General features: G+C 45.7%; 1 protein-coding gene across 1 annotated transcript in view; it reads left to right on the forward strand.

The window, feature by feature from the left end:
* Nucleotides 1–2,965: 2,965 nt before the first annotated feature.
* grin2ba (glutamate receptor, ionotropic, N-methyl D-aspartate 2B-a) overlaps nucleotides 2,966–14,050 on the forward strand; it is a gene marked incomplete at its 3' end in the record, with an annotated part of 407,464 nt that continues 396,379 nt past the window's right edge. Inside the window, exon 1 of the mRNA XM_084329754.1 lies at nucleotides 2,966–3,451. Within this exon, the coding sequence (XP_084185880.1) occupies nucleotides 3,137–3,451 (315 nt within the window). The 5' untranslated portion in view covers nucleotides 2,966–3,136. The remainder of the gene's footprint in view (nucleotides 3,452–14,050) is intronic.

Consider the following 14,050-nt stretch of genomic DNA (forward strand, 5'->3'; position numbering starts at 1 on the left):
ACTTTGACAACCTAGGATGGCTTAGAGTAGACGACAGAGTACAGCAACTTGCAATGGGCCTGGTCTACAAGATACACTATACGACTAAGGTACCCATGTACATGTCAAAATACTTCCCAAAGGTCAGTGAATACCACGACCACAACACCAGAGGAAGCTCAACAAATCATGTTAAACCCAGATTCGGCTCAAACAAGGGACTAAACACGTTTCGCAATTATGCCACATCAATGTGGAACGCCCTACCCAAAGCTGTAAAGGAATGTGAATCCCTACCCACATTCAAAACCGCTCTTAAAGAGCACCTACGGGAGGCTGCAATTCTAAACTGGCCACCGTAAATGTCCAAACCCCCCACCCCCCCCCCCCCTAATAGACAGTCTCCTCCCCACGCATGTATATATTCTCTGACCGCCTTATATGTATATTTCTCTCTCACCCACCCACCCCCTCCTAATGTATAGTCCCCTCCCCATCATATGTATATACTCTTTCAGGATCTATGAGTAACAGTACTGTATATTTGAATACCGTATATGTCACAAATGTATCAGTACTAAATACCTATATGTCCCTATGCCATAAATGTCATGTATGTTGAGTATGTCTTAAATGTCAATATGAAATGAAAATGGGGGACCCTGATGTAAACAAGATACGTCTTTCTCTGGTCTGCATTCCCTTAACAATTGTGTGTATTGAGCCATACTGTATTGTACCCATTCTGCAATCTGTTAAATAAAGTTTTCATTCATTCATTCATACAAGGGTGCATGAGGAAGGATAATAACGATAATCTAGTGTTGATTTCAGGAAGATTCGATAATCAGGCGAAAAATTACAACGTGATAAATGGATTTCACTAAAGGGCTATTATCGCGTCTTTTCCTGGGATTACTAAGAATCACCAAAACTATACTCATATTGAAAACGGTATAAAACGGAAATGTACGGAGGAAAAAACAATCTGTTTTTTGCATGTTGACCAGAAGCAACTCACTGACAATCGACAGTGTTATTAGACCCATAGCTATATATAAGATATATTTTAAGCACTCGCAAGTTTCGCAGTCTCCCCATTGACTACAGCGATGGCGTTCTAGGTAGACAGCGACTCCTGGCGCTGAATGAGTTAACAGGTACCCAGAAAAGTGGCAATTCTTTTTTACTTGAACTTGATGACTGCATACTTTTTTTCAAAAGCGTATCTTTATACTTTATACTTATAGCACATGCATAAGCCTGGTCTCTTTTGGAAGATAAAAAGTTTCTTACACAATAAAGAAAAATCATTTTTAGTGCTAATGAAATAGAGTAACATAGGGCTGAACTTGAGTTGTACTTGTACTTGTGTACTCACGTTTTTCTGTAGTAGTTGCAATATCCCAAAAAAGTATTTCCAAAAAAATTGGTATAAGCTGGAAAACACTGCAGGTCCATAGCCTGACGTCTTATGTAGTACAGGTCCAAATGTTATCCATTTCATCCATTCAGAAATGGGTGATTAAGAGAGATTTTGGTAAACTGTGTACAACAAAAAAAGTTCTCCAGTATTCGATTTCCTCTTTGACGGCAATGCATTCTGTGTTTTTCACTTCCTGTTTTCGCTCATACATTTTTACCTAGATCCCTGATTCGCACAATCATTGGAAAGCTACACTCATTGGCTAAAACCGAGGCACAGATTTTGTCGAGTAAGGTGGCATTCGAACGGCAACAAATAGGGCTTTAATTCTATATATAATATGTTGTATACAAAATGCAGACCCGAGCCGCTAGACGCTTGCAAAAGGCCGTGTTCCGCTGATGGGCACATCGTCCTAAAAAGGGCCCCGGCCGTTGCACGTTATGTGGTTTTAATTGTAACCTTCTTTTATATTAACTGAACTGGTTTGAAGACATTGAAGAGTGACAATAATTTGAGATTTTATTTTGAAGACTTTTTAGATAAAGATAATGTTGTTTGTTGTCCTTGTAACAAGTTAAACAACCTCCAAACTTTTTGTGGTTTTTATATTTAATATTTAAAAAAATTCAATTGATATTTTCCATTATTATATTCCCTTTTATATTATTCTAGATGGTGTTCTTGGGACCTCTTTGTACTGCGAGTAGACGCCAATATAAATAACAACTGAGCCAATAAATATAAGTGTGATTCAGATTTAAACCAGGTTGACAGATTCTCCCTGTTGCTAAAAAAGATTTTTTTTATTTTTCACATGATCCCATATCACATTATCAGTTGCTACAGAATCTCTCTCCTTCTCTCTCCCTCCTTTGCATTACAATGACCTGCTCCAATCCCCCCCTTCCCACCCACCCTGTCAGCCACCAATCCAGAGGGACAGTTTATATCCTCCATAATAAAGACCATTATGCTGCTTCAGAACATTCCACATAAATTATTGATCTATGTTGAGTGTCTACTGTATGTATACTACTGCTATCATACCCTGTATCCATGTGTGTGTTTGTGCGTTTATGCACTATTCATGAGTGTGTCAAGTGTGTCCTCTGCTATAGACCCCCTTTTATGCAATCTCTCCCTCTTTGTTTTAACTCTCTCTCTCTTTCTCTTGCTCTCCCTCCCTCAATTGCCCCATTTCTGTACTCAGACAGTGATACACACTGATTTATGTAATCCATGTTGCCTCTTGGCAATTCACTTAAGTCAATCAGTGCTGCATGGGCTACATTAACCTCTCTGTCCCCTTCTCTCTACCTATCTCTCTCTTTTTCCACTCTACCTACCCCCGCTCCCTCTCCTCTTTCCTTCTCTTATGCCCTCTCTACCTCTCCTCCTCTATCTCTGCAGGTATTTGTCCCCCACTCCTCCACCATGCCTGCCTGTGGCTACCACAGCCCCTCCCGTCCTCTCGTCCGTGCCGAGGCCCCCTGCGTCTCCTCGGCTCCCCGGGAGCAGCGGGAGGAGAGTCGTGCGCGACCCCGGCACCCACCTCCGCTTCCGCCTCTCCCCCGGTTCACCGGCACCTCCCTCTTCTTCTCCCTGCTCCTCCTGCTGCTCCTGCTGCTCCGCCTGCCCCCGGCCTGCCACTCGCGGAGAGACAAGGGCGGCGGAGGTCACTACGTCCCCATCCCCCAGCCCCCGCCCCACCACCTGGCCCTGCCCAACATGCTGCGTGGCCTCAGCATCGCTGTGGTGCTGGTGGGCAACTCTAGTGAGGTGGCGCTGGCCGGCGCCCGGGAGAAGGACGACTTCCTCCACATGGCGCCCAACGTGGAGGTGCTGACAATGAACGAGACGGACCCCAAGAGCATCATCAAGAGCATCTGCGACCTGATGACGGACCACTGGCTGCAGGGTGTGGTGTTCGGAGACGACACCGACCAGGAGGCCATCGCCCAGATCCTGGACTTCATCTCGGCCCAGACTCACATCCCTATCCTGGGAGTCCGGGGGGGATCCTCCATGGTCATGGCTGCCAAGGTAGGGGGCGATTTACTACTGTATAGTGTGTGTGTGTGTGTGTGTGTGTGTGTGTGTGTGTGTGTGTGTGTGTGTGTGTGTGTGTGTGTGTGTGTGTGTGTGTGTGTGTGTGTGTGTGTGTGTGTGTGTGTGTGTGTGTGTGTGTGTGTGTGTGTGTGTGTGTGTGTGTGTGTGTGTGTGTGTGTGTGTGTGTGTGTGTGTGTGTGTGTGTGTGTGTGTGTGTGTGTGTAAGGATTGGGGAGGGGTGGATGATGTGCAGGACCCATCCTCATCAGGGGGGATCCTCTGTGATCATGACTGCCAAGGTAGGGGGCGATTAACTATGGTGTGTGTGTGTGTGTGTGTGTGTGTGTGTGTGTGTGTGTGTGTGTGTGTGTGTGTGTGTGTGTGTGTGTGTGTGTGTGTGTGTGTGTGTGTGTGTGTGTGTGTGTGTGTGTGTGTGTGTGTGTGTGTGTGTGTGTGTGTGTGTGTGTGTGTGTGTGTGTGTGTGTGTGTGTGTGTGTGTGTGTGTGTGTGTGTGTGTGTGTGTGTGTGTGTGTGTGAGTAGTGGGGAGGGTTGGGGGCAAGGAGTTCACCTTGGCAGCAGCAGTCTAGCATCATTCAAGAGTCCTCCATGATTAGCTGCCAAGGTAGGAGATGTTTAATTAAACACTAAACGGATGTTTCTGTCTGTGTATTTCCCCACTTTGCCACCCCGGCCCGTACAATTACACAGGAGCCTTTTCATAGGCTGACCTGCTAATTAATTCCATCCCTGTAACTACGATTAAAAGGATAATGATCATATTTTTTACAGGGATCTTGCATGTGATGAGCGCCACATCGGGTAACATTGTGCTATAGTGTGCGTCTGCATATCAGGATGTCACAGGGCTCGTCGTGTTGTGTCGCAGCCAAGTGAGGGAATGTTGGTTTCTGTCTGTGGTATTTTTGTGGTGTGTGTATGTGTGTGTGTTTGACAGCGAGGAAGATGCGGTTTAGGATGTGCTCTGCATATTTCCCTTGGATCTTGCTCTGTTTCCCTGCTGCCTCAAAACAATAGTCTGCACAAATAGAGAAGTGGGTTTGACTTGTCTGGGTGCAACACAAGGTCTCCCATCTTATCACATCAGTATTAACAGACAGACAGACAGACAGGCAGGTAGGTAGGCAAACAGACAGACATGCGCGCACACACACACACGCGCGCACGTACGCACACGCGCACACGCGCGCACGCACACACACATACACACATACATGCACACAAACACAGGCAGGCAGGCAGGCAGGCAGGCAGGCAGGCAGGCAGGCAGGCAGGCAGGCAGAACGACTGTTCTGGGGCCTCCTGTCTGTGCTGGGGCCTCCTGTCTGTGCTGGGGCCTCCTGTCTGTGCTGGGGCCTCCTATCTGTTCTGGGGCCTCCTATCTGTTCTGGTGCCTCCTGTCTGTGCTGGGGCCTCCTGTCTGTGCTGGGGCCTCCTGTCTGTGCTGGGGCCTCCTGTCTGTTCTGGGGCCTCCTATCTGTTCTGGTGCCTCCTGTCTGTGCTGGGGCCTCCTGTCTGTGCTGGGGCCTCCTGTCTGTGCTGGGGCCTCCTGTCTGTGCTGGGGCCTCCTGTCTGTGCTGGGGCCTCCTGTCTGTTCTGGGGCCTCCTGTCTGTGCTGGTGCACATGTACACATGCATTTTTACACACACGTAGTAACTATGCACACACACACTCACACACACGCACGCACAAACGCATGCACGCACGCACACACACACACACACACACACACACACACACACACACACACACACACACACACACACACACACACACACACACACACACACACACACACACACACACACACACACACACACACACATACACACACACACACAATCTGATTTCCGAACTCCAATCTCCCTTCGTTCTGCCCCTGCTCTGTGGCCACACAGATATGTCAATACCCCCCCCCCCCCAACACCATATATCCTAAAATCATATAAATCTTTTACAACGCAGCGACCTCCCTGCAAGCACACGGCTACGGTACATGTGAAATTTATGTATGTGTTTTATTGCTCATGAGGACATTAGGATTGGGGTGGTGGAAGAGAGGGGGGAGTGTGTGTGTGTGTGTGTGTGTGTGTGTGTGTGTGTGTGTGTGTGTGTGTGTGTGTGTGTGTGTGTGTGTGTGTGTGTGTGTGTGTGTGTGTGTGTGTGTGTGTGTGTGTGTGTGTGGTGTGTGTGTGTGTGTGTGTGTGTGTGTGTGTGTGTGTGTGTGTGTGTGTGTGTGTGTGTGTGTGTGTGTGTGTGTGTGTGTGTGTGTGTGTGTTGTGGGGGTGCGTGTTATCAAGGGCCAAACAGCTAGCAAGATTTTGTTCCATCTCTGATGTAATAGGCAGCCAGGCAGAGGAGAGGAGATGCTTTTATTCATAGATAAAATCCTAAAATCATATTGAACTTCTGTAACATTTGAATATATGCATTTGATCAGTTCAGTCAAATAATGCATTTAAATTTTGTATGTGTGTATGTGAGAGTGTGTGTGTGTGTGTGTGTGTGTGTGTGTGTGTGTGTGTGTGTGTGTGTATGTGTGTGTGTGTGTGTGTGTGTGTGTGTATGCATATGCATGAGCACGTCCGCTCCATCGTCAAAACATCCTACTTTCACCTCCGCAACATCGCAAAAATCCGTCACTGCCTCTCCCCCCCCGCTGCTGAATCCCTCATTCACGCCTTCATCTCCTCCCGCCTGGACTACTGCAACTCCCTCCTCACTGGTATCACCTCCCGCTCCCTCCATAAACTGCAAATGGTCCAAAATTCAGCCGCCCGCCTCCTCACTAACACCCGGTCCCGCGAACACATCACTCCTGTCCTCCACTCCCTCCACTGGCTCCCCATCAAACACCGCATTAACTTTAAAACACTACTCCTCACCTTCAAAGCCCTCCACAGCCTGGCCCCCCCCTACCTGACTGATCTCCTTCTCCCCTACCGCCCAACCCGTTCCCTCCGGTCCTCCTCCACTGCCTCCCTCACTGTCCCGACATCCAAGCTCAAAAACTTCGGAGATCGGGCCTTCTCTCGCACTGCACCCCGACTCTGGAACTCCCTCCCCCAGTCCATCAGAGACTCCCCTACACTCTCCACCTTCAAAGCTCGCCTCAAAACCCACCTGTTCTCCCTTGCCTTCAACCCCCCCCACCCCTAAACCCCCCCCTCCCCTCCAACCTGATCGATATGTCTCTAGTCTTTTTTTTTGTGCCATCAGGCTGTCTCCCCCGTTCCCCCCATGGTCTCATGTTCCTTTGTTTTTGTTTCTTTGTTGTTTTGTTTTGTTTCTTTGCTTTCGCCTCTTTGTTTGTACCCCTGCTCCCGACTACTGTCAGCGACTTCGGGTTATTGAGAAGCGCTATATAAATTAAATGAATTATTATTATTATTATGTATAGTATATATATATTAGTGCTGTCAGGCGATAAAAAAATGAATCTAATTAATTACAGGATTTGTAATTAATTAATCTAATTTTAACCATTTTATGCCTGATATTCTATATTCTATAATCATATTTCAAATTGCATGTGTCCGGATGGCAGAATTCAGTACTGTATCTACAAAACCTTCTGTTTAATCATCTTCCATCTATTAATTTGCTTAGATTTTTCAGGTCTGGTCAATTTTAGCATGGTGTTATTCACTGTCAAAGATTAAAAAAAATGTATTGATATTCTCATTTGGTTCATTACAATTTACTCAAGCCTAGTAACAGACACAGTATTTCTGACACTGGGAATACATTCCCTGAAATCCATAGATGTCCCTAGAATCATATACCAAGAACATGCAAATGGACCATTTAAAAAAAAGTCTGTAAATGTGTATTCTACGTTATGTATCTAAAATGTTTAAATTTTTGTTAGTACATTTTCATAACGCAATAATTTGCTGTGTAATTAATTAATCTAATTAACGTTCTGTAAATGTGTATTCTACGTTATCATGGAATGAATGAGATAAAAAAAAATGTATCTAAAATGTTTAAATTTTTAATACATATATATATATATGTGTGTGTGTGTGTGTAGTGTGTGCAGCAGTGCTTTGTGGCAGTGCTTTAAGTGGGTTTCCCAGACCACAAGCCCTCCAGAGTGGCCCTCCAGAGAGATCTGGCCAGGCTGGAGCCCAGGAGAGATTAAAAAGAGGACCAGGCCATGCTGAGACTCCGTCTCCAAACGGATATATGTCTGCTTAAATGGGCTGAAACAATGTAGCGCCCAGAGAGAGAGAGAGAGAGAGAGAGAGAGAGGAGAGAGAGAGAGAGAGAGAGAGAGAGAGAGAGAATAATAGATTGAGAGAGAGGTAGAGGGAGAGAGGGATGAACAGAGTGAGGAAGGGAGACAGAATGCAAGAGACATGAGAGAAATACAGAACATGACAGACAGAAAGCGAGAATGCTAAATATTACATTATTAAACAAGTAGGTGGAAGAATGTAAAAAGGAACAATGATGAAATAAAATGTAGGGGCAGCGGTGGCCTAAAGGTTAGAGAAGCGGGTTTGTGACCAGATGGTCGCCGAAAAAATCTGGGCTGGGGAAGTGAATTAATAACCCATACCCTTAACACCAACCGCTGAAGTGCCCTTGAGCAAGGCACTTAACCCCCAACTGCTCCAGTGGAGTTGCTCAATGGCCTCAGATCTTCCATTCCATCCCTACCCAGAGAATAAAACCTAAACAGTGCGGTCTAAACGTGCGGTCTAAACGTGCGGTCTAAACAGTGCGGTCTAAACGTGCGGTCTAAACGTGCGGTCTAAACAGTGCGGTCTAACGTGCGTCTAAACGTGCGGTCTAAACAGTGCGTCTAAACAGTATGGGTGGTGTGGTGCAGTCTAAATGGTATGGTTGGTGTGGTCTAAATGGTATGGTTGGTTGGTGCAGTCTAAATGGTATGGTTGGTGCAGTCTAAATGGTATGGTTGGTGCAGTCTAAATGGTATGGTTGGTGCAGTCTAAATGGTGTGGTTGGTGCAGTCTAAATGGTATGGTTGGTGCAGTCTAAATGGTATGGTTGGTGCAGTCTAAATGGTGTGGTTGGTGCAGTCTAAATGGTGTGGTTGGTGCAGTCTAAATGGTATGGTTGGTGCAGTCTAAATGGTATGGTTGGTGCAGTCTAAATGGTGTGGTTGGTGCAGTCTAAATGGTGTGGTTGGTGCAGTCTAAATGTATGGTTGGTGCAGTCTAAATGGTATGGTTGGTGCAGTCTAAATGGTATGGTTGTGCAGTCTAAATGGTATGGTTGGTGCAGTCTAAATGGTATGGTTGGTTGGTGCAGTCTAAATGGTTATGGTTGGTGCAGTCTAAATGGTGTGGTTGGTGCAGTCTAATGGTGTGGTTGGTGCAGTCTAAATGGTGTGGTTGGTGCAGTCTAAATGGTATGGTTGGTGCAGTCTAAATGGTGTGGTTGGTGCAGTCTAAATGGTGTGGTTGGTGCAGTCTAAATGGTATGGTTGGTGCAGTCTAAATGGTGTGGTTGGTGCAGTCTAAATGGTGTGGTTGGTGCAGTCTAAATGGTATGGTTGGTGCAGTCTAAATGGTGTGGTTGGTGCAGTCTAAATGGTGTGGTTGGTGCAGTCTAAATGGTGTGGTTGGTGCAGTCTAAATGGTGTGGTTGGTGCAGTCTAAATGGTGTGGTTGGTGCAGTCTAAATGGTGTGGTTGGTGCAGTCTAAATGGTGTGGTTGGTGCAGTCTAAATGGTATGGTTGGTGCAGTCTAAACGGTTTTGTCTGCACACAGTCTCTGTGAACATCAGGTCGTTTCATAGTTATTGCGGAGTAGCTGGAAGAATTTTCACTTTTCAGAACGTTGCGTTATGGCAGTCAGGTTAGACGTTGTTTGTTTCCTGTATGCGCGGGAGGTATTTGTCGCATGCACAAGCCAGACAGAGAGAGAGAGCACAGAGCACGCGTGTGTGCATGTGTGTGTGCCTCGTTTGTCCTCGCGTGTCGCAAGTGTGTAAAAGCACAGCAGAGCCCCGCTCCTCGTTCAGACAGATAGAGAGAGCATGGCGCACGTGTGTGCATGTGAACTTCGCAGTAATTGTGCAGCAAGCGTAGATCACAGTAGGCAGGTCCTCTGTGTTTATGTCCATAGCTCTCCGGAGCATCGCAAAAGCGCGCCTTCAGATGTCCTAATGAACACTTGATCACCATGCGTCGGTGTCTCGTGCGCATGGGCGTTGGACGTGAACGGCTCCGTCTCCGGCTCGCGCAAGTTTACATGCCACCGTTCCAAGGGACTTTGAGAACGAAAACCCCCTTTGAGCGTTGCCGCTAGGTCGAAAATGCCAGCTAAAACGCTGTTGCCTTTTAACTTGGACATGCAACGTTGCTGTTTTCCCCCAGTGTAACCATGACCATAGACTCTCCGCACACAGTCGTCCAGGCCACAATTGAGCAGTATTGCTGTCTGCACCATCTGCAAGTAGCATGAAACCAGAGAGGAGGTTGAATAACAGAGAGAGAGAGATAGATAGGAGGTAGAATAACAGAGAGACACATATAGGAGAATAATAGAGAGGAGGTAGAATAACAGAGAGAGACAGATAGGATGTAGAATAACAGAGATACACATAGAGGAGAATGACAGAGATACACAGAGAGGATGTAGAATAACAGAGATACACATAGAGGAGAATGACAGAGATACACAGAGAGGATGTAGAATAACAGAGAGACACATAGAGGACACACACAATAGATCAACACACAATGAACACACACAGGGGCAAATTCATAAAGAATGGATTGCGGCCGTTAATAGCACCCGCTATGTGTTCTGTCTTAAGGACCGAATCACTAAAGATATTGCACAAATTATATACTAGCGCAAACACAACCATACAGTGTGCAATTTGCTCCTGATATCTGGCAGCGCAGTTGGCTCACGGAGCATACAGTGTGCAATTTGCTCCTGATATCTGGCAGCGCAGTTGGCTCACGGAGCATACGGTGTGCAATTTGCTCACCATACCATACGTGTGCAAATATGCACACCTGAGCCGAGGTTGCCAAAGTGCCGGTGGGCAAATCATCCTCAAGAGGGCCCACATGTGGGCCGTTGCATGCTAAGAGGTTTATAATGTATAGAGCTTTCTTAATTTGTATTTTCATGCATCCTTTGTTTTTGTCACTATCTTTTGTCATTGCATTTGTTTGTCATGTCATCCAAAAATAAATTAGTTTGAGCAGACCTGTCCATGGTGCAAAATCTTTAGGCCGAAGTTAGGCACTGAGCCAGTGAAAATATGTTTAGGAATATTTAGGATTTAGGAATATTTTTAGAGTGAGAAATTAAGGTGTATTTAATGTTTAGTTAAGAGAATAGAACCCGCATACTCCAGAATAAACTTTTCATTGACCGTGTTTCCAGAGTCTACTCCTCATTGACCGTGTTTCCAGAGTCTACTCCTCATTGACCGTGTTTCCAGAGTCTACTCCTCATTGACCGTGTTTCCAGAGTCTACTCCTCATTGACCGTGTTTCCATTATTCTGGAGCATAATGAGTGGGAAGGTTCTATTGTCTTTATTGTGATTATTATAACCCACCGGATCACCGGAGACGCCGGCCATGACACCCCTTATAAATGCATATTTTACGTCTGAAGATGTAATTAACTTCACTTTAACTGCATGTGGCAATTAGCACAGATTTTTGTGAATTGGAGTGTTTTTGCAATGAGGCTCATTTGCATAGAAAGTGGCACATTTTCCACCCATATTACCTCATTTAAATACCCGCAAATAGCACGGACTCAATGAGGATGGCAACGCAGTTAAGCAGCGTATTTCACCCTTTGCGAGTGCTTTGTGAATTCGCCCCACAGTCGGCACACACAGTCAACACACACAGTCAACACACATTCAACACACAAAGTCAGCACACTCAGTCAACGCACAGTCAAATGCACACAGTCAACACACACAGTCAACACACAGTCAACGCACACAGTCAGCACACTCAGTCAACACACACAGTCAGCACATAGTCAGCACACAGTCAACACAAACAGCCAGCACACACAGTCAACACACACAGTCAGCACACACAGTCAACACACACAGTCAACGCACACAGTCAACGCACAGAGTCAACACACACAGTCAGCACACACAGTCAGCACACACAGTCAGCACATAGTCAGCACACACAGTCAACACACAGAGTCAACACACAGAGTCAACACACACAGTCAACACACACAGTCAACACACAGAGTCAACACACAGAGTCAACACACAGAGTCAACACACAGTCAACGCACAGTCAACGCACAGTCAACGCACAGTGTTACGTATCCTAGTGGGGAGACGCAACACAAGGCCACAGACAGGATAGGTGAGGGTGCAGTGACACAAAACACATGAGACAATTTTGCAAAATAATAATATTTATTTCACAAAAGTCAAGATCAGCAACACAGAGAGCACCTACCAGTGAGCACCAAATCAAATATCAAAAAGAAACAAAAGCCCACCTCCCCCTTTACAGGCGCGGACGCCCCAAAGTACAGGTGGTGGTGCTCACTCTAAAGCTGGTGTCTTTAACAGTAGGTCACCTACGTGATGCAAAATGTAGACCCAGGGTATCTTCCTGCCCTCAATGTCCCTGTGTGCGAAACAAAATATTAATACAAAGCAAAGCAATCACCATAGGCTGGGTGACGAGGAATAAATACACACGTTAGAAACAAAACAGAAATGTACAAATACTAAACTAATGCCAAACAGGCCACAGCTCTACAGAACACAAACAGCACAAAACTATACTAAAGACCTAAACTAACTGACAGCACAAAGAGCCAGAGCCTTCACCAGCTCTATACTGAAGACATACCAAAATGAGCTCCCACACAGACACAAACCAAGTATATTTACCACCACACACAGACCAAATGAACCAGGGAGCCAACTAACACTGAAACAAAAAGGGTATATGAAGGGAGAGTGGATGTTGATTGCAGAATCAGTTTCACCTGCCGCTGCACTGGGGTGAGTTGCTGATTGACCAGCTGCTGCTGCAACTGGGACTGGGAGACACCTGAGAGTGGGATATGTAGACACAAGAGGGAGACAAGACAACAACAAACAAAACATGCCTATATATACAACAGATAACATACATTACTCCCTCTATATACATACATAAGGACACCGTCCGTAACACTCAGTCAACACACACAGTGTCAGCACACAGTCAGCACACTCAGGCCCTGTCCACACGAACACGGGGTGTTATGTAACCGTGATTTAATGTGCGCAGTTGCACTGTTCGTCCACACGCATCCGGGTTTTTGGAACAGTGAAACCTCGCTCATTTATAACCATCCAGGGTGAAGTTTTGAGCGCATCCCGGTTGCAGTGGTTGCGTGTGGACATAGTAACCGAGATTATTTTCAGTGTTTACGGCAGAGCTGTCTTTGGTCTGCATGCAATTGTTTGTATTGAGTCGTATTGTATTGTACCCATTCTGCAATCTGTTAACCTGTTAACCTGCAATGGGTCTCCTGGCCATTTTAATTTTCGTTTTTGAGGACTGCATACTTTTTTTGCAAACCAAAACAACATACTTTATACTTATAGCACATGCATAAGCCTGGTCTCTTTTGAAAGATGACATTCTGAAGTTTCTGATTCCAGAAAAAAATTGTGTATCATTGGAAGCCACAGTCATTGGCTACAACGATCCACAATAATTTTCGAGATTGGATCTAGATTGACGGAACTACTGCAGCCTGAGTCGGGAGTTGTATTTTGCGCAATACCGTGAACTTTGCACAAGCCCCGAATACCGGCATGTAACTCGAGAACGGATTTTGTCGCTATCGACAGGCAACAAATAAGCATTAAATTCGATATGTATATTGTATTACAAAATATGCACACCCGAGCCACTATGGGGTCGCCAAAGTACCGGTTACAAAAAGTCCAAAAAAACGTCCATGATATGGGCTGTCGCAGGCTAAAGTTTTCATCCATTCATTCTACTAGCGTTAACGTTACTAGTACAACCAATAGCGAGCGATATAACAACATTAACACTTTGAGTGCCAGCCACGGCATAATTAGGAACGAGATATGCCGTTTTTTAATCGTTATTTTTTATTAGCGATTTCCATTCATATTTCATCAATCTAGCCTCACGTTACCACTGGCACTCTCTCTGAGCTTGAATTGGGAAAATACCGCCCCCTATCGTCTCTCCGGATGGTACTGCACCCCATTGGATTAGACTGAATGAAACGCATGGCAAAAAAAGAGTCCGGAATCCACATTTGACTTCTCAGGCAAGTAACCCGAGCCGATCGGACTCATTGTGGACCATCAGAACAGCGTGGAATATATGTTTTTCAGTACCCAGCGTCGGATCAATAAACACGATCGATATTTGGAATGGCGATCAGGAATTGGAATAATCTGTTTGGAGAACATCTGATCTGAGGTAAGGAATCTATTTTACCAGTATTGGGATAATCAGAGCTGTTTTCACCTATATATCAACGTGTCCCATATGTGTGTGTGTGGCTGTGAAAATAAGAGAATCGATTTTTCAGCCCGCTTCTAT

The sequence above is a fragment of the Notolepis coatsorum genome (genome assembly GCF_963971535.1).
Source record: "Notolepis coatsorum genome assembly, chromosome: 14".
In the NCBI taxonomy this organism is placed as follows: Eukaryota; Metazoa; Chordata; class Actinopteri; order Aulopiformes; family Paralepididae; genus Notolepis; species Notolepis coatsorum.